The sequence below is a fragment of the Mauremys reevesii genome, linkage group 8, assembly GCF_016161935.1.
Source record: "Mauremys reevesii isolate NIE-2019 linkage group 8, ASM1616193v1, whole genome shotgun sequence".
In the NCBI taxonomy this organism is placed as follows: Eukaryota; Metazoa; Chordata; order Testudines; family Geoemydidae; genus Mauremys; species Mauremys reevesii.
The window spans coordinates 35,660,358-35,684,728 of NC_052630.1; the positions used below are offsets into that span (position 1 = coordinate 35,660,358).

The 24,371-nt window shown below is 45.8% G+C and overlaps 1 protein-coding gene and 2 long non-coding RNA genes across 5 annotated transcripts in view; 2 read left to right on the top strand and 1 right to left on the bottom strand.

The window, feature by feature from the left end:
* Positions 1-589: 589 nt before the first annotated feature.
* On the bottom strand, positions 590-15,524 carry LOC120369963. 3 transcript variants are annotated; one of them, XR_005583532.1, is made up of 7 exons: positions 15,280-15,524; positions 7,185-7,382; positions 2,725-2,897; positions 2,090-2,177; positions 1,739-1,914; positions 1,108-1,256; positions 590-775 (listed from the first exon to the last, which is right to left on the bottom strand). It is a non-coding gene; the product is annotated as an uncharacterized LOC120369963 (long non-coding RNA). The 3 variants fall into 3 exon arrangements; XR_005583531.1 differs by lacking the exon at positions 2,090-2,177; XR_005583533.1 differs by lacking the exons at positions 2,090-2,177; positions 2,725-2,897 and having other exon boundaries at positions 15,280-15,523.
* On the top strand, positions 14,725-23,954 carry PURA (purine rich element binding protein A). Its single transcript, XM_039483838.1, is given in 3 exon segments — positions 14,725-14,868; positions 21,933-22,107; positions 22,109-23,954. Coding segments are annotated over 2 exon segments (915 nt in total). The 5' UTR covers positions 14,725-14,868; positions 21,933-22,054; the 3' UTR covers positions 22,971-23,954.
* LOC120369964 overlaps positions 15,671-24,371 on the top strand; it is a 29,415-nt gene continuing 20,714 nt past the window's right edge. Inside the window, exon 1 of the long non-coding RNA XR_005583534.1 lies at positions 15,671-15,793. This is a non-coding gene — a long non-coding RNA (uncharacterized LOC120369964). The remainder of the gene's footprint in view (positions 15,794-24,371) is intronic.

A 24,371-nucleotide genomic window follows, 5' to 3' on the forward strand; every position in this document is an offset into this window, starting at 1 on the left:
CACTCAGCCTGAGCATAAACAGCAGGCCACCAAGGTGCTAGAAAATAAAAAAGCAACATTTAAACAGCTAGGAAAAAGCCCCTTCCCTGCCACTAAGCTATGGGTGGGGCTGCCTCTGCCACTTCTCCCAGAGGCTACTACTAAGTCACTCCTCAGGGTTACCTGCCCCATGAATGCCACTTCTCAAGCCTTGTTTTCCCTGCCTTCAGACAACCGTCATCAGAAACAGGAAAATCTGGCCCGGCTCCTCTCGCCTACAGACTCCCAGAAGCAGCTTTGCAGCACAGCACTTCACCCCTGCCAGCAGCAGTCCTCTCCCATGACACACCCACCCTCAGCTCAGAGTCAGTGGGACTGGAGCAATCGGATGCAGACACCAAGCATAAGGTCACTCCTGCTCCAACCACTACGACAGCCTCCCAGGAGGCAAGGCACATCCATATAGCGATGGGTCCTACCCCATTTAGCATCTTAGGGCAGCAGCCCAAGAGCAACACTTCTCATCATCCCATGGGCTGTAGGCTCTTACCTACCACCAGTCTTCTATCCAGGGCCGGCTCCAGGCCCCAGCACGCCAAGCGCGTGCTTGGGGCGGCATGCTGCGGGGGGCGCTCTGCCGGTCACCGGGAGGGAAGCAGGCGGCTCTGGTGGACCTCCCGCAGGCATGCCGCCATGCTTGGGGTGGCGAAATGGCTAGAGCCGCCCCTGCTTCTATCTCACCTACAGTCTGCTTTGGGGCATATTTATTCCATCCTTGCCAGCAAAATGAATACATCTGCAAAGGAATGTAATATGTAATACTGTACAGTCTGCTGAGAAACACACACAGCCTTCATGACTGCATTTTTCCCTAACAAATCTTAAACAGCCAGGTAGGTTTATACATGTAATAGGCCTGTCTTTGTAAAGTGGGGCGAGGAGCTAAGTGTAAATTTATGAATGAAGATGAGACATTTTGAACCAAGCACTGACTGTGCAGAGAAAGATTATCACATTACAAAGGTGTTGCCAAAATTCCTTTTCACCCCGTAGAGACTGCAGAAGGTTAATTTGCTCATATCTGATTGCTGACCTGTGAAATTCTCCAAGACACTTTTTCTCATTTACCTTGAAATTGTGGAAGAGGAGACTGATCAACATATAAATTAATGATGTGTGCACAGTACTGCTTCTGCTCTTCTCACAGTCCTCAGATCTCCAATCCCAGTTGTATGTAGCTTCCCCTGAAGTTACAGGTTTGGGTACCAGTACCATATCTGTGTTTATATAGTTGCATTAGTTAATCAAATTCACAACAGTCCTTAATCCAAATTAACTCAGTGTAGACAAGGTAGCATATACATCCAAAGCAGTGAAGACAAGTCCTAATAGCCATAGCCAAATACAATTTACCTTGGCAAAGGCTGAGAATGCAAGATACAGTTCAAATAAGACATTAGTGATTTGGGGCTCAGTGCAGGAGACAGTGAGTCTGTCTGAAGGTGATCAGAGAAACCATAACAGGAGTGTTTAAATTCAGTATCATTTGTTATTCAGAATTAACTAATAAATCAGTGTGGCTTTGTAGGGCATGTCTGCCCTGCAGCACCGCCTGCTGAGTTAGTGCGGTGCTACCCATGCTCCCTTCCTCAGTTTCCCTTCTCAGGAAGCCAATAACTTGACTTAAGGCACACTTGACCCAATAATACCCTCCTGTCATAAACATAGAGATAAGGGCAGCTGTACTGAATCGCTTTACCTGTAAGGGGTTAAGAAGCTCAAATAACCTGGTTGGCACCAGACCAGAAGGCCCAATAATGAAAGAAGATACTTTCAAATCTGGCAGGGCGGGGGTTGTTTGTGTTCTCTTTGTTTTTGTTCCCTCTCCGGATGGAGAGAGAAGCCAAGTAGGGACATCTCCTCCTGAAAATATATCTGGAATAATCCAAGAATTACAGAAATTGTAAATGAGGCAAGGAAATGTGTTAGGTTATCTTTTGTTTTAGCTTGTGAATCTTCTTATGCTACAAAGGTCGTTTTATTCCTGATTTTGTAACTGTGAAGCTGAGTCCTCTGTGTTTTAAATCTTTTTATTACCCTGTGAAGTTACCTTCCATCCTAATTTTTCTGGTGTGGTCCTTTTACTTCTTTCTTCATAATAAAGTCCTTCTTTTAAGAACCTGATTGATGTTAGTGTCCTAAAGATAAAAAGTTTGATCTGTGCTCACATTGCTAACCAATTGGTTGGTATATTATTCTCAAGACTCCCCAGAAAAGGGAGTGAAGGGGCTTGGGGGGTATTTTAGGGGAATAGGGATTCCAAGTGGCCCATCCCTGAATTTTTGTTGAAATCACTTGGTGGTGGCAGCAATACCGTCCAAGGACAAGGAAAGGAATTTGTGCCTTGGGGAAATTTTTAACCTAAGCTGGTAGAATATAAACTCAGGGGTTCTTTCATGCGGGTCACCACATCTGTACCCCAGAGTTCAGAGTGGGGAGGGAACCCTGACACCTCCTTGTGGCTTATTACAAAACTTCCCACAAAAGGATCCATAACAAAAAATCTCAAATAAAAAGAAAAGGTTCTTCTGGCTTTCAGAGCTCCTCTGAAGCCTGCCCTCTAAGCTCTGCTCCCACCCCCCTCGGGGTTTTCGTCTCAGTCTTTACGTCTCTGATTATAGCAGGTGCCCCAGCCTCTCCTCTGTAAACTTGGGTAGTTCAAGGAATTATCATCCAGCTCCTTACCAGGAGCTTCTGCAGTGGGGTTGCCATTTGTCTCTTTCAGCTGGCCCCACTCCATCCTCAGGCTGAGAAGGTTTGGTAGCCTTCTCCTGCTGGTGTCTGCTCCCTGTTAACTCAGGACTGGGCAGGAGCCTTCATAATCATTGTATCAGAGGGGTAGCCATGTTAGTCTGGATCTGTAAAAGCAGCAAAGAGTCCTGTGGCACCTTATAGACTAACAGACATTTTGGAGCATGAGCTTTCGTGGGTGAATACCCACTTCGTCGGATGCAAGTAGTGGAAATAATCCTTGCAGCACCTGCTGGCCTCCGCACTGCTGGAAGAGGCAGCACTTAGCTGGCCCCTTCTCCCAGCTCATCCCCATTGGTTGGGAGACAAGGGAGCTTTGCAAGGCTCCTGGCCCTTAAAGAAGCAGTATTTGGGTTTCCTCCCAAGTCCAACTTACTCTCTGGCCTGCTTCCTCTCTCCTAATATCTCCCAGGTCCTTGTACCTATAATCAGACCTTTCAAGTCTTAAAGAGCCATGCCAGGGGCTGCGGTGAACTGACCAGTAGGCCGTACTGCCCAGAGGGGACAAACTACCCCGTCACACGTGGACCCTTTTTCTTTTTCATGGATTGAAATTGATCTGTACAATTGTAATCCACTACCATCATTATTTACTAGGGCTGTCAAGTGATTAAAAAAATAAATTGTGATTAATCGTGTGATTAATCATACTGTTAACAATAAGAGAATACCATTTATAAAAATATTTTGGATGTTTTCTACATTTTCAAATATATTGATTTCAATTACAACACAGAATACAAAGTGTACAGTGCTCATTTATATTTATTTTTATTACAAATATTTTCACTGTAAAAACCAAAAGAAATAGTATTTTCAGTTTACCTAATACAAGTACTGTAGTGTAATCTCTTTATCATGAAAGTTGAATTAACAAGTGTAGAATTATGTAAAAAAAAACTGCATTCAAATATAAAACCATGTAAAACTTTAGAGCCTACAAGTCCACTCAGTCCTACTTCTTGTTCAGCCAATCGCTCAGACAAACAAGTTTGTTTACATTTGCAGGAGATAATGCTGCCTGCTTCTTGTTTACAATGTCACCTGAATGTGAGAACAAGAGTTTGCATGGCATTGTTGTAGCTGGTTCTCAAGATATTTACATGCCAGATGTGGTAAAGATTCGTATGTCCCTTCATGCTTCAACCACCATTCCAGAGGACATGCATCCAAACAATCCAAAGCAGTGCGAACTGATGGATATTAATTTTCATCATCTGTGTCAGATGCCACCCGCAGAAGGTTAATTTTCTTTTTTGGTGGTTTGGGTTCTATAGTTTCTGCATCGGAGTGTTGCCCTTTTAAGACTTCTGAAAGCATGCTCCATACCTCGTCCCTCTCAGATTTTGGATGACACTTCAGATTTTTAAACCTTGGTTCAAGTGCTGTAGCTATCTTTAGAAATCTCACATTGGTACCTTCTTTGTGTTTTGTCAAATCTGCAGTGAAAGTGTTCTTAAAATGAACAACATATGCTGGGTCATCATCCTAGACTGCTATACCATGAAGTATACAGCAGAATGCGGGTAAAACAGAGTAGGAGACATACAATTCTCCCCCCAAGGAGTTCAGTAACAAATTTAATTAATGCATTATTTTTATCGAGCATCATCAGCATAGAAGCATGTCCTCTGGAATGGTGGTTGAAGTATGAAGGGACACATGAATCTTTAGCACATCTGGCAGGTAAATATCTTGCAATGCGGGCTGCAAAAGTGCCATGTGACCGCCTGTTGTCACTGTCAGGTGACGTAAATAAGAAGTTGGCCAGATTATCTCCCGTAAATGTAAACAAACTTGTTTGTGTTAGCAACTGGCTGAACAAGAAGTAGGACTGAATGGACTTGTAGGCATAGGCGCCGACTCCGGGGATGCTGCGGGGCTGGAGCACCCACGGGGAAAAATTAGCGGGTGCTCTGCACCCACCGGCAGCCAAGCTACCCCCACCCCTCCTTCCCCCAAGCGCAGCGTCCCCGCTCCTCCCCATCCCAGTGCTTCCTGCCCGCTGCCTAACAGCTGTTTGGCAGTGCTTAGGACTTTCCGGGAGGGAGGGGGAGGAGTTGGGATGTGGCACGCTCGGGGGAGGAGGCGGTAAAAAGATGGGGCAGGGACTTGGGGGAAGGGAGTGGAATTGGGGCGGGGCAAGGGTGGTGCAGGGGTGGGGCCAGAGGCGGACGGGGGGTCGAGCACCCACGGGGCAGAGGGGAAGTTGGCACCTATGCTTGTAGGTGCAAAAGTTTTACATTGTTTTTGAGTGCAGTTATGTAGCAAACAAAATCTTCATTTGTAAGTTGCGCTTTTATGATAGATATCGCACTACAGTACTTGTACAAGCTAAATTGAAAACTATTTATTTTATCATTTGTACAGTGCAAATATTTGTAATAAAAAATGATAATATAAAGTTAGCACTGTACACTTTGTATTCTGTGTTGTAATTAAAATCAGTATATTTGAAAATGTAGAAAAACATCCACAACTATTTAATAAATTTCGATTGGTATTCTATTGTTTAACAGTGCGATTAAAACTGTGATCAATTGAGATTAATTTTTTTAATTGTGATTAATTTTTTTGAGTTAATCATGTGAGTTAACTGCGATTAATTGACAGCCCTATTATTTACAGATTTGAGGTTTCCTTTTCAGCATTTCTAACTGACATCCTACAATTCAGAATTGAATGGCTAGAGCAGGGGTAGGCAACCTATGGCACGTGTGCCAAAGGCGGCACGTGAGCTGATTTTCAGTGGCACTCACACTGCCCAGGTCTTGGCCACCGGTCCAGGGGGCTCTGCATTTTAATTTAATTTTAAACGAAGCTTCTTAAACATTTTTAAAAACTTATTTACTTTACATACAACAATAGTTTAGTTATATATTATAGACTTATAGAAAGAGACCTTCTTAAAACATTAAAATGTATTACTGGCACATGAAACCTTAAATTAGAACGAATAAATGAAGACTCGGCACACCACTTCAGAAAGCTTGCTGAGCCCTGGGCTAGAGACAGTAGTGCTCTATATTAGCCACAGCACATCTACTCGGAAACATGGGACTCATCATATCAGATCTAATTAGTGGATCTTCTTGTTCCACATCCTGTCTCCTCCAACACTAGTCAGTAACTAGACTGTAGTGGGCAGTTTGGTCTTCAAAGGTATTTAGGTGCTTAACTCCCATTGAAATTCATGGGAGTTAGGCACCTAAATACCTCTGAGATTCTGTGCTTTTATTCCTAACCTCATGCTGTTGGAGGTTGGCTTCTCCTCTGAAGGAGGTTTTTGAAGGTTGATTATCCATATACATTGTACTCTGTCTAATGTAAGAGTGGATGATTTCATTGTTTAGATAAAAGCCTAATCCTTTTTTTAATCCTACTTGGCTGAAGGCCTCCATGATATCTAGTGGCAGTGAGTTCCACAGGCTAACAACATATTCTGTGCTTTTGAAAAAGGGAGGGAGCTTTTAACTGCTTTAAATTTGTTGCCTTTTGCTTTAATTCAGTGTCCCAGTGGACAACCCTGAACTTATGGAACCTCTTCCAAGGAGACACTGTTGCTCACTCTCCATTCTCTGGCACACAGCCAGCCACAAATTTGGAAATCCATAATCAGCTCCATGACAACCAAAACTGGGCACAGCAGTGAATCTCTATATTCCTATAAAGCATCAGATACTGGCCACTTCTGGAGGTCAGAGACTAGGCTTAACAGATCATAGAATATCAGTGCTGGAAGGGACCTCAGGAGATCATCTAGTTCAACCCCCTGCTCAAAGCAGGGCCAATCCCCAGACAGATTTTTGCCCTGATCCCTAAATGGTCCCTTCAAGGATAGAGCTTACAACCCTGGGTTTAACAGGCTAATGCTCAAACCACTGAGCTATCCTTCCCCCTTTAAAGTAAATCCTAAATTCATAGTAAGTTTCAACAATATATTCTAAACAGTGGGGGTTGCAATAAAAATATTAAAGTGCACTAAAGCAGTAATACTAGCAAAGGCTGCATGACACTCTGTGTTGCTGTCTTTTTATAAAAAGGGATTTTTTAAAATCTTTTCAGAAATGACCACACTTAATAAGCCTCTTCCCTGGACTAAGCCATTTACCATAATTCAGTACATTCTGAAAAGAACCAGGGGTTAAATTTTCAAAGGAGACTAGTGATTTGTGGGGGGGAGAGTACTGATCACCCAGCTTGAGACACCAAGGATATGGTAAGCACCCGCCCACTGAAAGCCAGGGCCTTTTAAGGTATCCCACGTTGGGCACCCAAAAAATGGAAGCAGCTAAAATCAGTAGTTACTTTTGAAAATGTAGAACTGTATATATAAAACATGAATATACCTTTACAGTGAGAGGCTTTAAAAATGGAAAAGAACAATTCAATACCTTCCGCTGAGTAGCCTTGTTGTATATCTAGATCATCTTTCCTCTGTGTTGCAATGCCTGTTTCTTAATTGCTATGGTACCTTGTGAGAAGGCAATGACCAACAGCCTGGTGAGATGTTTCTGGAAGGAATGCACTCTTTCCACAGTCTCTAGGGGAAACACCTTCATGACCAAGGGGTAAATGTTCCCCTCCATCACCTATGCTTGCAGAGGGGAGAAAAAGCCAGGGTACAAGAGAGAGGGTGGACAACCATTTGTGCTATTAAAAAGACTTAGTGGGCCCAAAGCTGCTCTGAGATACCCAGGCTGGTGCTGTGGCTAAGAGCACTTTGCTCCATCTGCCTTTGGTAAAAAGAATGCAAGCTCTGATTCCAGAAGGGACCTCATTACATTTACCCATGCTTTCATCACCTCTCACCGACTGTAACATGCTGTGCTTGGGGCAGCCCATGAGACCACTTAAAGGCTGAAGCAGGTTTGGGAACAGGCACCATGAGAGATCACCTCTTTCCTCATGCAATACAGCCACAGTTCACATCCATGGAGGGGTTCATGCTGAAGCTCCCTCAATTTCATTCTGAAGATGGCCTTGGAAGGGCTTTCCTACCCCCAGGGTCAGCCAAAGCCTGGATTGGTTAGACACTCAGGTACACAAGGGTCATCTTTCCTCCTGTACGTTTTGTGGAGGGGGGCTGGAGTGGAGAAGAGTTGATAGATGCCTGGTGGGATGAGAAGGTTTGACTTTCATTTGGGCAGGAAGATTAGCTTGGTGTATGGAACCTGAATTATATTATGTCAGTCAGGGCACCCCCGGAGCCTTCGGGATCCTTATGCATTGAAATAAACAAACATCTACCAACCACCCACTAAGGGGTTCACTTGAAATATATTGTCAAAGAAACCTGATTGATTTCCTAGAGGAGGAGTTCTAACTAGCGTGCTGTACTGCAGGTTGCCTAAGCTTTTCCATTGTTTTCAACTAGTCATACATTTCTGAAATATATACAAAAATGACTAACGTCTCTGGTGCCAAAGTGGGTGAGGGCAGAAAGCTGAAATTTGGCAGCCCCATGCCTCATTGAGTATGCAGCTTGGCTGGTGTCCAGTGGAATAAGCAGGAGCTCTCCCTGAACAAACATTCACAAATAATTTGATTTAGTTAAAAAAACTGAAAATAATAATAATAATTTAGTTTCCATAGAGACCTACTGTTTTAATTTGGGTTGACCAACCCAGTAGAAATTGTCTTGCGTTCATCATTTCAATTGTAATAAGTGACTTAAATAAGTGCCACGCCATTTCTTTAGTCACTGCACACCATGCAGTCCGTGCACTGAGCTAAGGATCCTACAGAACAAATACTATGTGAGCAAGGTACTTAAAGAATATATTGTGATGCAACCTTAATGTTGTCCTTTCCTGACTTTGAAGTGCTTATCTTTGCAACCTTACTCTTCTCTCAATGCAATATTTTTGTGCAGAATACAGGATAACCAGACAGTCTGGTATAATAGTGCAATTTACCTTGATTTAAGTAAAGCCTGTTGTGCAATCACTCACACGTAGCTTGTGAATATGATCCAAAATGTAGGCAGTACTAAAGAACAAAACAGATTGAACCCTTTCTTCCAACTGGCTAAGAGGTGGAGTCTCATTCCTTGGCTCTGCTTGAGCTGGGCTTTGCAGAGGACTGGGGGCTTCCAAGGTGGCTTTACACAATGTTGTATCCCCCTCACACTCATAAATCTTTGGGCTATGCACCTTCAACCATCCTCAGAGATACTTTAAATTCCACCCAGCTGCCTACAGCCTCAAGGGACTGCTAATGACAGTCAGGGAATGCCAAATTGCAACCAACCTCACAACCATTCTCCTGCCACCTGCCTCTACATCACCTAAGGATTGCCCAATACTTGGGAAATACTCAGTCATTATGTAAGCCATTGTTATACTCTCTTTTTCCACTGCAGGAGTGATGGGAAAGGGCTAAAAAGAGGCAAAGAGCTGGCCCGAAGGCAGAAAATCCTTTTGGAAGAATAACTGGACTCCCACAGGGCTCATTGGAAGGAACAATTTAACATATTAGTTATGGACTGAGAAATCTGAACTAACTCCATGGTCTTCGAACTCAGATGACACAAAGCTATGAACGAGTGGAGGTAGCAAGATTGCAGGAGGATTTAAATATAAGGGATGGGGTGGGAAGGAGGGGAGCAGTTCCACATCAAGAACCATAACAGTGGGGAGGGCTAGCCCAGTGGTGTGAGCATTGGCCTACTAAACCCAGGGTTGTGAGTTCAATCCTTGAGGGGGCCACTGAGGGATCTAGGGAAAAAATCAGTACTTGGTCCCACTACTGAAGGCAGGGAGCTGGATTCAAGGTCCCTTCCAGCTCTATGAAATATAGGTATATCACCATATATTATTATACTATATCATGGCCTTGCACACTAGTGACTGCACTTTTTACATTTCACTCAGTTCAGATAATCAAACTAAACTAGGCAGTTACAGTGTTTCTAGTCAATTGCATTTTCTGATTCTTCTGCTCCACAGCCAATGCAATCATATTTGGATTGAAGACAGTCAGTACCCACACACATTCAAGTTTAAAAGAGTTTATAGAAATTTAAGATCTTTTCTCTAAATATTTCTCTGCATAGTAGGGAAAAGTTGTTGGTTCTTTTTAATAAATAACCCATATTTGGGACAAAATTAAACTCGAAAAGGAGAAGATATGTATTTCTTGGACATTAACACTGGCCCATTATGCACAACATAAACAGTTTCTGACTAAACATCAAGTTTCATTAATATTATTATTGAGAAAAGGGAAAATATTGGTAGTCACAACAGCCATATCCAGATGGATAAATCTAGAGTAAAACTGTTAAAACTTGCTTGCTTTTAGCCTTCAAACACAAGTTTTTGCTGTAGGCCAGGGTTCCACCTGTACCTTCAATTGATGTAGTAAGGGTGAAATCCTGGCCCTTTGAAGTCAATGGCAAACCTCTCATTGAGTTTTACCATGGACTTCAAGGAGCCAATGAAGTATTTGGTCACTGATTAAGTAATTATCACTTCCTGCATATTCTAGATTTTCTACCTGAAGAGTACCTTAAAATCCATCAATGAGAAAATGCTCCATAATTAACTATAAGATTCTGTAGCCAATCCTCAATTACAGATATTTACTTTTAATTGTAACTTTTAAGGAAAATTAGTTAATTGAAGTATTGGCTTGACATGAACATTAGTGTCTTCTCTTCATCCATAGAATGGGCTGAGTGGAAATATACGTTTCCCCCGCATTGCTCTTCAAATAACTCTCAGTCCTGACTGCCTCAAGGGAAGGCAAGCTGATCTCTAAGTCCCATTCATCATGATTTGGACACCTATCCATTATTAAAGGAATTGAAACCAAAACAGTTCTATGGCCTAACATCTGCAGTTAACTTTCACCTCTACCAACCTGTACTGATCTGAACCAGATTAGTAACCTAGAGGTGTGTCCCTGTGTTCCATTACCAGTCTTGTGAGCCACTCAGCACTCCATCATATGTAATGCTTTTACCCAAAGACTTTCACTGCTTGCCTAGGCATTGGTTTTATTGAAGCTTTAGTCAGAGTCTCAGCAAGGCCAACAGCTTCTTTTCCTTGTTACACAGAACAGCCATAATGGGTCAGACCAAAGGTCCATCTATCCCAGTATCCTGTCTTCTGACAATGGCCAATGCCAGGTGCCCCAGAGGGAATGACCAGAACAGGTAATCGTCAAGTGATCTATCTCCTGTCACCCAGTCCCAGCTTCTGGCAAACAGAGGCTAGGGACACCATCTCTGCCCATCCTGGCTAATAGCCATTGATGGACCTATCCTCCATGAATTTATCTAGTTCTTTTTTAAACTCTCTTGTAGTCTTGGCCTTCACAACATCCTCTGGCAAAGAGTTCCACAAGTTGACTGTGCGTTGTGTGTGTAGAAATACTGCCTTTTATTTGTTTTAAACCTGTTGCCTATTAATTTCATTTGGTGACCCCTAGTTCTTATGTTATGAGGAGGAGTAAATAACACTTCCTTACTTACTTTCTCCACACTACTCATGATTTGATAGACCTCTATCATATATCCACCCTTAGTCATCTCTTTTCCAAGATGAAAAGTCCAAATTTTATTAAACTTGCCTCATACAGAAGATGTTCCATATCCCTAATAATTTTTATTGCCCTTCTCTGAACCCTTTCCAATTCCAGTATGTCTTTTTTGAGATGGGGCGACCACACCTGCATGCACTATTCAAGATGTGGGCGTACCAAGGATTTATATAGAGTCAATATGCTATTTTCTGTCTCATTAACTATCCATTTCTTAATGATTCCCAACATTGTTAGCTTTTTTGACTGCCGTTGCACATTGAGTGGATGTTTTCAGAGAACTATCTAAAATGACTCCAAGATATCTAACAGCTAATTTAGACCCCATCGTTTTATACGTATACTGTAGTTGGGATTATGTTTCCAATGTGCATTACTTTGCATTTATCAACACTGAATTTCATCTGCCATTTTGTTGCCCAGTCACCAAGTTTTGTGAGATCCCTTTGTAGCTCTTCGCAGTCTGCTTTGGACTTAACTATCCTGCATGGTTTTGTATCATCTGCAAATTTTGCTACCTCACTATTTACCCTTTTTTCCAAGTCGTTTATGAATATGTTGAATAGTATTGGTCCTAGTGCCGACCCCTGAGGGACACCACTATTTACCTCTCTCCATTCTGAAAACTAATCAATTATTCCTACCCTTTGTTTCCTATATTTTAACCAGTTGCTGATCAATGAGATGACCTTCCCTCTTATCCCATGACAAATTACTTTGCTTAAGAGCCTTTGGTGAGGGACCTTGTCAAAAACTTTCTGAAAATCTAAGTACACTATATCCCCCTTGGCCACATGCTTGTTGACCCCCTCAAAGAATTCTAGTAGACTGATGAAGCATGATTTCCTTTTACAAAAACCATGTTGACTCTTCCCCAACAAATTATATTTATCTATGTGTCTGACAGTTCTGTTCTTTACTATAGTTTCAACCAGTTTGCCCAGTAATGAAGTCAGGCTCACTAGCCTGTAATTGCCGGGATTTCTTAGTACAGCTCAAGTAGCTTTTTCCCCCCATCACAAGAGGCAGGTTTAGACTCCTTGAGGTAACTGCAAGCTCTAGTCAGAGAAGAGGTAAAGGCCTTCTAGGCTAGCTATCCCAGCTACTAGAAACCTCCTAAGAAGCTGGGGGGCGAGGCTGACTGAGGATCAAGACAGTAGACAGTAGATCTTCCTGGATAGCCTTTTAAAAATAAAGATTTTAAATACTTCAGAGTATTTAAATTGCGTTGTAAGCCCAGAGCACATCAGACATCTCTGTAATCATTCAAACTCACGCAGAGGATGTTCAGTTTGCAAGCTATAGCTCAAGAAAGAACTGTCACTCTCTTACTAGGAGAAAGTGGCTCTCTCCTGTCCTTCCTATTACGCCATGAAGTTACTGTGACACATGGTAGCAGTTCATGGGTTTACAAGTGATCTGAAGAGTCCAGAGATCTTGATGACTGGCTTTGTTTTTCTAATAAGTAAAGTGGAAACATGCTTGCATTGGATAAAATCACATGTTAAAGGCTGCAGGTGCTTCTTCACACAGCACAACATATTTCCCAGGAGACTCCATGACAGTCAGCTTGCAGAAGCCAGAGTTATGTCAGACTACCATGTGTCTTTAGACAAATTGATTACCATGATATATTCCAGCTAAATCAGCATTTTATATCCTGAAACTGGATTACAGGCAGCACTGACTGTATGGAGAGGAGGACTAGACAACATCATCCTGTAGGACTTCTTTTTGGGCTACAGATAATGGCCCAGAACATTAAGATCTCCATTTCAGTTCTGTCCAGATTCTAGGCCAAAAAAAAAAAATCTCACTTGGTCTCTGGTTTGCTTTTATGGTTTGGTTAGTCTCCCATTTTAATGCCCAACTGCAAGCAAGAGTCTTCAATGAAGAAGAAAGAGGAAAGTAAAATCTATGCAAAACAAAGTTCCCCAGTAAATACTGTAATGAACAAGTCACCTGAAAACAGAATATAGAAGAAAAGGTTTTCATAAGATCCCAAGACACTACCACACTGTGCTAGCAAACAGAAGCTTCACAACTTACCATCCCAAATAACCATACCTCTCTGCATCCGAAGAAGTGGGTATTCACCCACGAAAGCTCATGCTGCAAAACGTCTGTTAGTCTATAAGGTGCCACAGGATTCTTTGCTGCTTTTACAGAACCAGACTAACACGGCTACCCCTCTGATACTTCATACCTCTCTGCTGCTCCAATAGCCACAACAGACAGCACCTGCTCAAATCTATGCACAGCCTTCTTCTCCATTCACTATATTCACATGCACTCCAACTATCCACTTTGCCACCTATTCAGATTATCTTAAATTTGAGCAGTTTCTTAACCCTCTATGATACTACAGCACACAGCTATTTCCTTCACCTCACTTTTCCCTTTCTCCACTGACATTAATGCTAAAATTACCATATATCAGAGGGGTAGCCGTGTTAGTCTGGATCTGTAAAAGCAGCAAAGAGTCTTGTGGCACCTTATAGACTAACAGACGTTTTGGAGCATGAGCTTTCGTGGGTGAATACTCACTTCGTCGGATGCATGTCGAAATTACCATAGTAAATTATTCTCTTGAAGTTGTACATGCCATAACATTTTTACAAGAAACCTATAGTACTACATTCTTAAAGTATAGCCACAAGTCAAAATGACTATGTGACAGACCTCCACATACACTCAACACCTTCTCTCATCAACTTACTGAACACTGCTAACAGTCCCTACAGCAGCCTTCCCCGCTGTTTTTCCCAGCATGCCTTTCTGCAGCTGGCCCTTTAAATTTGGCAGCCTCAAGCAGCTGCAGCCCTAAAGAAACCATTTTCTAGTTAGCAGCTCTATATTGTTGTTTTCCGGTTGGTAAGTACCTGTTCTGTTCTCCCTCCTCCACTTTTTTTATACTACTGAGGAGACGGTATATTCTCTCATTGTATTGCAATGATATCTTATTAATTAAAAGTTCCTGGTGCATTTGTTGAGCCATACATGGTTGTTTTACTGGCAAAAATAAGTGTATACTGGTGGTTGGCATTGTGGAGTCAAAAAATAGCTACAAGAAACAAACTTGATTCTCTTCTGTCTCCTGTATTATCAACAGAGGTATGCACTAAGTGCACAATCTGTATTACTGAGGATGATGTATAGGACATGACACAGCTGAATTTTCAGATCCCAGGGCAAGCTTTGTAAGGCTGGCATTTAGAAAAGTGAACATATGAACTGAGTAAATCCAATTTGGAAGTTAATGACAATGGATGAATAGGAAGTCTAGATTAACATATGGTCCCTTCTAGCCATAAACTCTATGACTATATCCCTCCTCCATATTATTTTCATAGTCTTGGCACTTTGAGGGCCTGATCCAATTCCCCGTGAAGCCAGTGAGACTCCTTTACTTCCATGGGAGTTGGATTAGGCCTTGATGGGAGATTTATGGTTCTTTGCCCTGAACTAGGGCACAGGGGGTAAAGATACCAGGTGGAACTGAGTGTACTTGTATTTCTACTTAGCAGAGAGGTGAGTAAAGCATAATAATGCATGTGCACTTCGTTGTTATGTAGGGGTGCAGTGGTGTGGTGTTTAGATGTGCTTGTAATGATTAGAACTGTGATACAGCAGGTGGGCACAGCCTAATTGTGCTACACCACCCCAGGGCACAGCCTGGGTGAGAGGGGGGCACTCTTGAGTGTGCAACATGGCCCAGGGCACAATCTGAGTGTGCAACGCCACCTCCTGGGGCTGAGAGGGGCTCAGCCCTAGGCGCTAGCCCGCCCTCCCCTCTGCGGGCCGGGGGGGAAGGAGCGCTGTGCACCGAGGGACCTGTCGCCTCCTGGTGGCGAACTGGGGCGGTGCCGTTGCCGTTAACAACCCGCGACCCATGCTCGCCCCAGAAGCCAGGACTCGCGGCAGCCGGGGCGCGGGCTGTACCTGCTGCCTGGGCCGGGGGAGCCTGGGCCGAGCTCTCCGCGCTGCGGGAAGGAGGGGGTGGTGCAGCCGGCCGCAGCGGCGCACTTCCCCCCGCGGATCTTCGCCCTGCTGAACACGGGCAGGCTGGGCCCGTCCGCCCCTGCCCCGGGGCCCCTGGGCCACCACCCTCGCTGCCGCCGCGCAGCCCGGCGCGGCGCGGCGAGCCGCAGAGGGGGGCTAGGCAGGGGGGAGGCGCACTGACGGCAGCGGTGTCAAGTACGGAGCGCCGGGTTACGTGCCGACGCCGGGCTGCCACGACTCGCCGTCTGCGGGGAGAGCCGAGCCGAGCGCCGGGGCTGTGCGTGCGCTGCGAGCGGCGGGCTCTGGCCGGGCCTGCTCTGCTGCTCCGCCGCGGCCAGCCGCCTTCCTGCCCCCGGCAGCTCCCGCGCGGCGCAGGTGCGCTCACCTGCCGCCGGGGCCAGCGCGCCGCAGCCCAGCGTCCCCCAGACCCGCTCCATGTGAACTTCGAGCCCCGGTAAGCCTGCGCCGGCTCCCGGCCCACCGCCCGGGGATGTCCACTGCTGCCCGGGGCCGCGGTAGTAGTAATCTCTCGATCGGGTCTGACTTTGAGTAACGCTGATTTGTTCGGCCCCCTCCCACAGCGAAGCAAACACAACGGCGGGGGAAGGGGGGGGGGTGAATCGCAGATGGCACGTAATGAATCAGACCTATTGAAAATAATGATTATTAATAATAGACTAGAACATCAACAAGGCCAGTGGGCAAATGGCCTGAAAATAAGATGAGCCCATCACCCTGACATGTTGATTGTCTGCGGGTACAAAAGTATGTAAAGCCCACACAGTTGTGGCTTTCCCCCCACTTCCCCCCATCTAAGTCTTGCGATGTAAATAAAGGACATTAATTTATTTTTCTTTGATTAGTTGCATGGCAGTCGGATGGTTCAGGATCATATGAAGGCAAAGCCTTTTAGCAGTATCGGGCCCTGTATTTTCTTCCTCCTTCCCCCTTAAATTATAATGTTGCTTTATTGGGATTTGGGTGAGGTCTTTTTTGTTTGTTGTGGGGTTGTCATGTTTTAGGTGGGATTCTCCTTTGTCTCAGGAGTTTGGCTTTTAGAAATCAACTGGTTCCCCACTTCTTGGGCTTCACTGTCAGAATTTTAAATATCGAACTCGGTTCTCTCCCCCAGGCCGCCAGGAAGTGCCTGGTTTTGTGGGGTTCTGATAGTCTCAAATATCCAAGGTTGCAGAGCCTTGTGTGGGTTCACTGGGCCTGTATTTTATTTTATAGTAGCCTGTGGTGACCGTGGTTACTTCTCCTTATGGCTTCTTAGCTTTCTCTTTATTCTTACAAACCGGGTCATTTTCAGCTCGCTCTAGAGTGCACAGCAATTGATGTATTGATTTCGGGTATGAAAAAGAGTTGCTGATGATTCTAAAGTTCACCAGGGATCAGCAAATCCTTTTAAACAACTGTAAGATCTGAAGAAGAGCATGGAGACTATAGCTGGGTGTATATCTGTCTTGTGAAAGATTCTGGTTCTACCCCATTCAGTGTACACCAGGGTTATGCAAAGAAGCAGGATTTGACTCTATTGTCTCTCTGTTTTGGTGGGTTATTGTTTTAAAGAATAAAACAAATTACTTAAGTACTATTTTCTGAGGTTCAGTTGTTCTGTATTAAAGTTTATTAAAGATTTCGCTCCTGTCCCATTCAGTGTACACTAGGGTAGAGCAGATATCATGAATTGAATCCATTTGTCTCCGTTTTTTAAATCTAATTTACTATAATATATCCGTTCTCAGTCTGGTATTCTAGTGTTGTATGTTTTTATCAAAATGTATTAATTAGTATTAAAGAAATTACATAAAAATATTGTTAAATTGTAGCTTGCTCATTCTTTCGCAGTTTACTCTTTGCGATTTTTAAATGTTACAAACAATGTAATGCTAAATGGTAAGATAGCTACAAGATTAATTATTAGTAAAAGCATGTTTCATGTTGAAGTGATACAAATTAAAAGTTAGAGTGCTTCTGAATTTGAATAAGATGGATGTGAAATTATTTTGTCACTGTATTCCCTCACAGAGGGACTGGTAGAAACTAGAGATAATGGAAACATTCTGGCTTTCAGCTTTCTTGAATATTCTGTAGATGTTTCAGAGTAGCAACTGTTGGTTTGATTCACTTATGTTAAATTGTCTTTTTGACTTCAGAACTTCCATCACTTTCACATTCAGAGAGAATTGGAGTGTAAAGTTTTGCGATCTGTGCTTTCAGTGAAACTTGTCAGTTTCTCAGAAAACAGCCTTTAAAAGGAGTTCACCTGATCCATTCATGCAGCTTCTTAGCAGCAGCTGTCTTCCAAGTTAATTTTAATCAGGCTTATTAAACGAAATATATTGATTAAAAACAAAATATTAAATATTTTCCCACACATGTTAATACATTTTAACGAAAATGCGTGTATTGAGCTTTATTTAAAATTTGGTGTTAGTATTTTACTTGGACACATTTTCAATTATTTTTCGTTTTCACTTCACTTTCTCTTCTCTATTAATTATTGCTTACATCTAAAAATTTGTTTGGAACATACATAGATTAGTTTTTGAACTCCCTACATTTGATTTGCTGATTAGTTGTCTCTCACAGCAGTCGTGTAAATAGGATATTTTGTACTTAAATTTTATAATTTTCGATTCGAATCTTTAACAATGCCTGCTGTATCTTTCTGACGTTTAAATAAAACCTTTTTTTTTTTCGTTGCAAAAACTCGATCAGCAGTCATTCAAACGGTCATTCTTTATAAACTGTCACCATCGGAAACCTAAGTGCAAAACAGCAAACTTTAAAAATGTCACTTTAGAATTAAAACTAATCCGTTCCGTTTCTGTAGTCTGGATTCTGGTGAACTAACTTCCAGCTAGTTTAGCGGGTTTAGATCGCTTTGTGATATTCCTGGTGAGATTACTTTTAAAAGCACAAAAGATGGAAATAAAAATGGTTTTCAAAAGTTCAAACTGTGTTTCTTAAAATCTGGTTGTTTAGACAGGCAGATGGATGTTTTCAGTTTGTAATTCGAAGGCGCATTTAAATGTCTTGTCTAAAACCCATGATGAAAAATCTGGTTTCTAGAAGCTGGTTTAGATGTATAATTTAAGATAATTGTTCGATACAATCTTGCTTTTCCAACAGATCTAAAAACTAAAATTTTCGTTTCAAATTAGTCAAACACTTTAAATTGACCTGGTGCTGCGAGTATCCCTTTTTCCAGGCTGTCCCCGGCAGCTGACAAGCCGTAAGTACTGGTGTCAAACTGCTTCGGTGTGTTTCGAGGACAGTACAAGGGGGAAGACAGCATTGAAACCTTGCTTTTAAAATCTGTCTCTGTAGCAGTGGATTGACCATACCTGGAGGTGAGGGGGAGGGAACGTAACAATGGTACATTTCCTTCACAGACGAACAAAAGGGGAATAATAATAAAGAGAAGCTCAAATTCCCCGTGTAGGTAGCGGGGTGGGCTGCGGATGCTGCACACACAGTAAGAGGGCATTGGCTGGCTGGCTGTTAAGGATTTCCTTGCTAGGTTAGATCACTTACCACAGAGGGAAACATCTGCGTTATTAACTGTGCATTGCCCCTTTATCGAGCATAAATATTTGGGTTCGGTTTTACCCCTTAAAGAGCAAATCTTTGTCAAGTCCTCGGTTAGAATGATGAGACGTGGCAGGCGATCCCGGTCCTTGGTTTTCTCTTCGGATGCTTTCCCTTAGCAAGTGAAGTCGCTGTGGAATTGGAGGACACCGAGGGGCGTGTGAATGTCCCGCTAGAAGGGGCGTGCAAGGGCGTTCATTGGGAAGCCGACCGGCTCTAGACATCCCCTGGAGCTTCCCCTCCTTCCGCAGCCCTCTCGCCGCCTTGGGAAGAAGCTGGGGAGAGGTTTTAGAAAGCAGGGTTTGGTCTGGGTCAGGGCGGCTTGTGAACGCCAAGTCCCGGGGAGCTGGATTTTGGGGGTTGGATCTGTCAGACAGCTCAGGGGTCACATCGACTAATGCGCCCCCCCCATCCCTAGGTGCCAGCGCCACTACGGTTTGACTTTTTCGCCTGCCTCCTTAGCCCCAGTCGCCACCCCTGCCACTGCCAAAACAAATGCCACCCTCTGTACGTTGCCTATTGCCCCTAGACTCGGAATTTGGCTTTGGCTAGCCGGGCTAACACGGCGGGTCAGGAGAGCCTGTTCCTTCTGGGGGTGGGTGCTCTGGGAGCTACAACAAGGGAAGGGGAGCCCCGATCGGCTTGGGAGCAGCAGCCAGACTGCCTGCTCCGCCAAGGGGCTCTGGGCGGGAGGAGGATGGGCCATGGCGATGAGGCACTGACTGGACCCAAGGGGAAGAGGGTGGAGGGGGGGGGAGGATGAGCCACTGGAGCAGGGGCAGCGGGCGCTGGCGAGCGGCGATCAAGGGCAGAGCAGCGGGGCAAGGAGCTTTCCCTGCGCAGCCCCCTCGGCGTGGGGCGGCCGCTCTAGCCCGCTCGAGGGCAGTATCCGGCTCTGGGGTGGTGCGGGGATGGGGCTCTGGAGAAGGCGCAGTGAGCCCGGCTCTTGCCGCTACCGCGCCAGTTCCACGCAGCTGCCTTGGGTTCCTTGGCACAACGAAATGTTCCCCCCAGGGGGCCCGGTTCCCCCCGTTCTGCGCCCTGTTGGGGACCCCGCTCGCCCTCACTGCAGCCAGTGCTGTTTGGTCCCTCGGATCCCAGCGGGGAGGTCCCCCGATGCCTGGCCGGGCAGACCGGTGCGTGCGAGGGGCGCGTGGGTCGGGAGTGACATCTGTGGCCGGACAGGTAAAGTCCCTACGTCCGGGCACCCCGTTCCCTTGCCCGGCTGAGGGCGGCGGGAGGGCAGGGCTGCTGGGCACACCGAGCGCTTGGCAGTGCAACTGGAGCTTGGCTAAGGCCATGACTGAGACTATGAGTGTCCCCAGGGGCTGCATCTCTGAGCTCCCCGAGCTCTGTTCCCGAGCCAGGGGAATCATCCCCTCCTCCTGCTCGGGCCCCCTCACGCCCCAGGCCAGGGATAGTTTCATCCGCTTTCCCGTCCCCTCCCTGGTGGTCTAACCCCGCTGTCCAGGAAGCCCCTTCCCAGGTCGCCCTGCACAGAACATGTGCCTGCTGCGTCCTCTGGACGCTTTGCAGGGGAGCTTCGGGGTGACCTGCTCGCTCTTTCCTCCTTCAAGGGGCGCGCTCCCCGGCCGCCCCCCCCCCCAGCTGAGCCTCCTGGGGGTGTTTCCAGCCTCTTGATTCCTCAGAGCGGAGTCAGCCCTAGCCGGCCTGACCAAGAGTTGCCTTTCCCTGGAAATGCCGGGCATATTTACGCGATGATTTTTCTCCCCTCCTTTGGGACCCTCCCTTCTGATTTCTCATCTGTGGCGGAACGGGGCCTGACACTGAGTCACTTCCCTCTCAAACCCCGAATAACTGCCGCTTCCAGAAGGGGATGTCTATTCAGACCTGCCCCAGGAACTCGGTCCCTAATCTGAAAGAAGATGAAGCTCCCAGACGGGTTCCTTTCATTGGATCCCTGTAGCCTGCGGGGGGGTGGGGGGGCTGCGGGAACATTCGTTTTTTTATAATTCAACTCAATATGTATTTATCCCACTCCAAACAAAGGTTAGAAATGAGTTAATAGAAACCACAGCCCCAGCCCCGTTCTGATTTGGGCTACCGTGCGGTTGTGTATGTGGGTGTCGGCTTTTGCAGGGGGTTAGCATGTGGTATTTAGTGTTTTTTGGGGGGGGAGTTCTGCAATGAATGGAAAAACTGGATCATCCCAAAAGGTCACAGCAGATCTAATTTGCAGGGAGAATTTAGCAAGGTCTTTCCACTCTGGGCGAATGCGTTTGGTTCCATCACCAGAGTAGCGTACCTTCGGAAAACACAGGGACAGTTATTTTGGTACATGATGTTATCCAGGGGACCCACAGGGCCAGCTATGGTGCATTTTCTCACCATGATCGTCATGCCAGGGCTTGAATACTGTGTTGAGACACTGTGCTCTCCCCGTCATGCCAGGAATAGCCCAGCTTCTCCTGTTACCTTCAGATATGTTTGCTCAGGTAACTGTCCTCCTGGTCGTTCATTGTATTTAGCAGGGCTCTGCCAACGAGTGGCATTGCCGTTATTTTTAAAGGCAGCTTTTAAAGATTGAGGACGAGGCGGCTTGCAATGATTTATGTGGAGTTATTTTTAAAGGCAGCTTTTAAAAACTAGAGGACGAGGCGGCTTGCGGGGATTGATCTGCAGTCCCTGCCCCTTCTTTCACTTGCGCCAAAGCTCGGGGGCCGAGCTGGCCACGATCCTGCTGTGTTTTGGGGCGGGGTGGGGGGAGACTTTGAGCTCGGAGGAGGGGCCCGTGCTGCTGGAGCTGCGTGCCCCGGGGGAGCAGGCTGGGGCTGGTGTGCACGCGCCAGGAGGGGGGCCGGCTGGCGGTGCAGCGGAGCCCTGCGCGCGCGGGGGGCGGGGCAGCGCGCCGGAGGTGGGGGGGGCGGTCTGTCTGTCTGTCCGTCCGGCGCGGCGCTGCCGCCTGTACAGTAGGGCGCCCCGTACTGTACGCCTCTCTCTGCCGTGTTACCCGCTCTCTCCTCTCTCTCCCGCAGATCTCGCGAGAGCGGCCGGCTGGTGGCTGTGGGGGTTGCAGCAGCGGCGGCGGCGGCGGCGGGCGGAGCAGGGAAGCGGCAGGCGGAGGCGGCAGCGGACGGGCGGCCGGGCGGGCAGCATCATGGCGGACAGAGACAGTGGCAGCGAGCAGGGCGGCGGCGGCGGGGGCGCGCCGGGCGCCGGGGTCGGGCTCCGGCGGCGGGGGGCCGGGGGGCGGCCTGCAGCACGAGACCCAGGAGCTGGCCTCCAAGCGGGTGGACATCCAGAACAAGCGCTTCTACCTGGACGTGAAGCAGAACGCCAAGGGCCGCTTCCTCAAGATCGCCGAGGTGGGCGCGGGCGGCAACAAGAGCCGCCTCACGCTCTCCATGTCGGTGGCCGTGGAGTTCCGCGACTACCTGGGCGACTTCATCGAGCACTACGCGCAGCTGGGCCCCAGCCAGCCGCCCGAGCTGGCGCAGGCCGCCGACGAGCCGCGCCGGGCGCTGAAGAGCGAGTTTCTGGTGCGGGAGAACCGCAAGTACTACATGGATCTGAAGGAGAACCAGCGCGGCCGCTTCCTCCGCATCCGCCAGACCGTCAACCGGGGGCCCGGCCTGGGCTCCACGCAGGGCCAGACCATCGCGCTGCCGGCGCAGGGGCTCATCGAGTTCCGCGACGCCCTGGCCAAGCTCATCGACGACTACGGCGTGGAGGAGGAGCCGGCCGAGCTGCCCGAGGGCACCTCCTTGACTGTGGACAACAAGCGCTTCTTCTTCGACGTGGGCTCCAACAAGTACGGCGTGTTCATGCGGGTGAGCGAGGTGAAGCCCACCTACCGCAACTCCATCACCGTCCCCTATAAGGTGTGGGCCAAGTTCGGCCACACCTTCTGCAAGTACTCGGAGGAGATGAAGAAGATCCAGGAGAAGCAGCGGGACAAGCGGGCCGCCGCCGCCGCCTCCGGGCCCGAGCCGCAGGCGGAGACAGAGAGCAGCGCCGCCGCCGCCGGGCCCCCCGGAGCCCTGCTGCAGGCCGACGAGCCGGAGGAGGATTGATCCCGACTTGGCTCCTGGCTGCCTCCCTGCCTGCTGCACAGAGACACACACACAGACACACACATACACACACAGACAGAGACTTATACTGTAATAAAGAGAACCCCAGACACAGAACCAGAGATAAATACAAAAAAAAAAAAGTAAAACCAACAAAAAAATCAACAAAAAAAAATGTACCTGTTAATAACTCCAAGGGAGCACCACCCACTCAACCAACCTCCACAAACTGACAGCTCAGCAACTTCTCCGACTGGCCACCCATCGCTGGATGTTCCTCCACTTTATCCACCATATAAAACAGTAAGCAGCTGCTAAAAACAAAACAAAAAAATTAAAAAAAAAAACAAAAAAGTAATAACATTATATATGAACTGTGTTTCCTACTTGATTAAAAAAAATATAAAGAACTGAGTGTTTATTTCCCTAATTAACCAAGAACTTTTGTACACGTTTAAGCTATTATTATTAAAAGTGTTTGCAAAAATGGTCAAGATTATAATATTGCTGAATTATATAAAAAAGTCCTTTTCATGTTGAGCTAACATTTGACTTTAGCACAAAAAAGAGATATTTTAGAACACGTAAAATAATATTTTTAGTTTTTCTTCTCATTTTGTTACCAAATTTCAAACCTTACATGGAGGTTATTATAGTATATTTGACACCCTATATACCTGTGATTAGAGATGTGTATATATATGAGGGCTAGGCATGCTGTGTGTCTGAGCTTTGTCTAAATGTTATGCAGAAGTTTGTAGAGTTAAAAGGTACGTAGGTTTAATTCATGCAAGGTAAACAATAAGTGCTCTCTTTTATACAATATGCATTGCATCTGGACCTTAAACATATAAAATGGTCAGTGAAACTTCTGTGAACATGAAGAAAAATTATTAAAAAAGGCATTTAAATGAAATTTGCTAACTTGTGATTTTTACGTTTGAACCAAAGTTATTCAAATAGTAAAAAAAAAAAAAAAAAAAAGAGAGGAAAAAAAGTAAAGAATCTCCCCCCATAATATTTTTCTGCACCTGTTTGGTTTACAACTAAGTAGGCGTATTGTCATTATTGTGTATATGAGATGTACTTGTATTGTTCATAATATATTTTTTTTATTATGTGTACTTAAAGTACTTACCTAACATGCAGCAATTTCCAGTAAACCTGTTTTTGGACAACAGGTAGTGAGTCTTTTATGTGGTCACTGGCACTAGCACTATCTCCTAAACTTGTAAAAGGTCTGAACCTATACTTTGATTTGTGCCAGTGCTATTAACTTATGTAGGCCTGTTATAGAAATCAGTGCAACACAATTATAGAGTAATCCTACTGAGCCATGGATTTTGAGTTTCATTTAACAGTGAAAGCCAAGATGGTGTATGTAAAGGATTTCCATGTAGC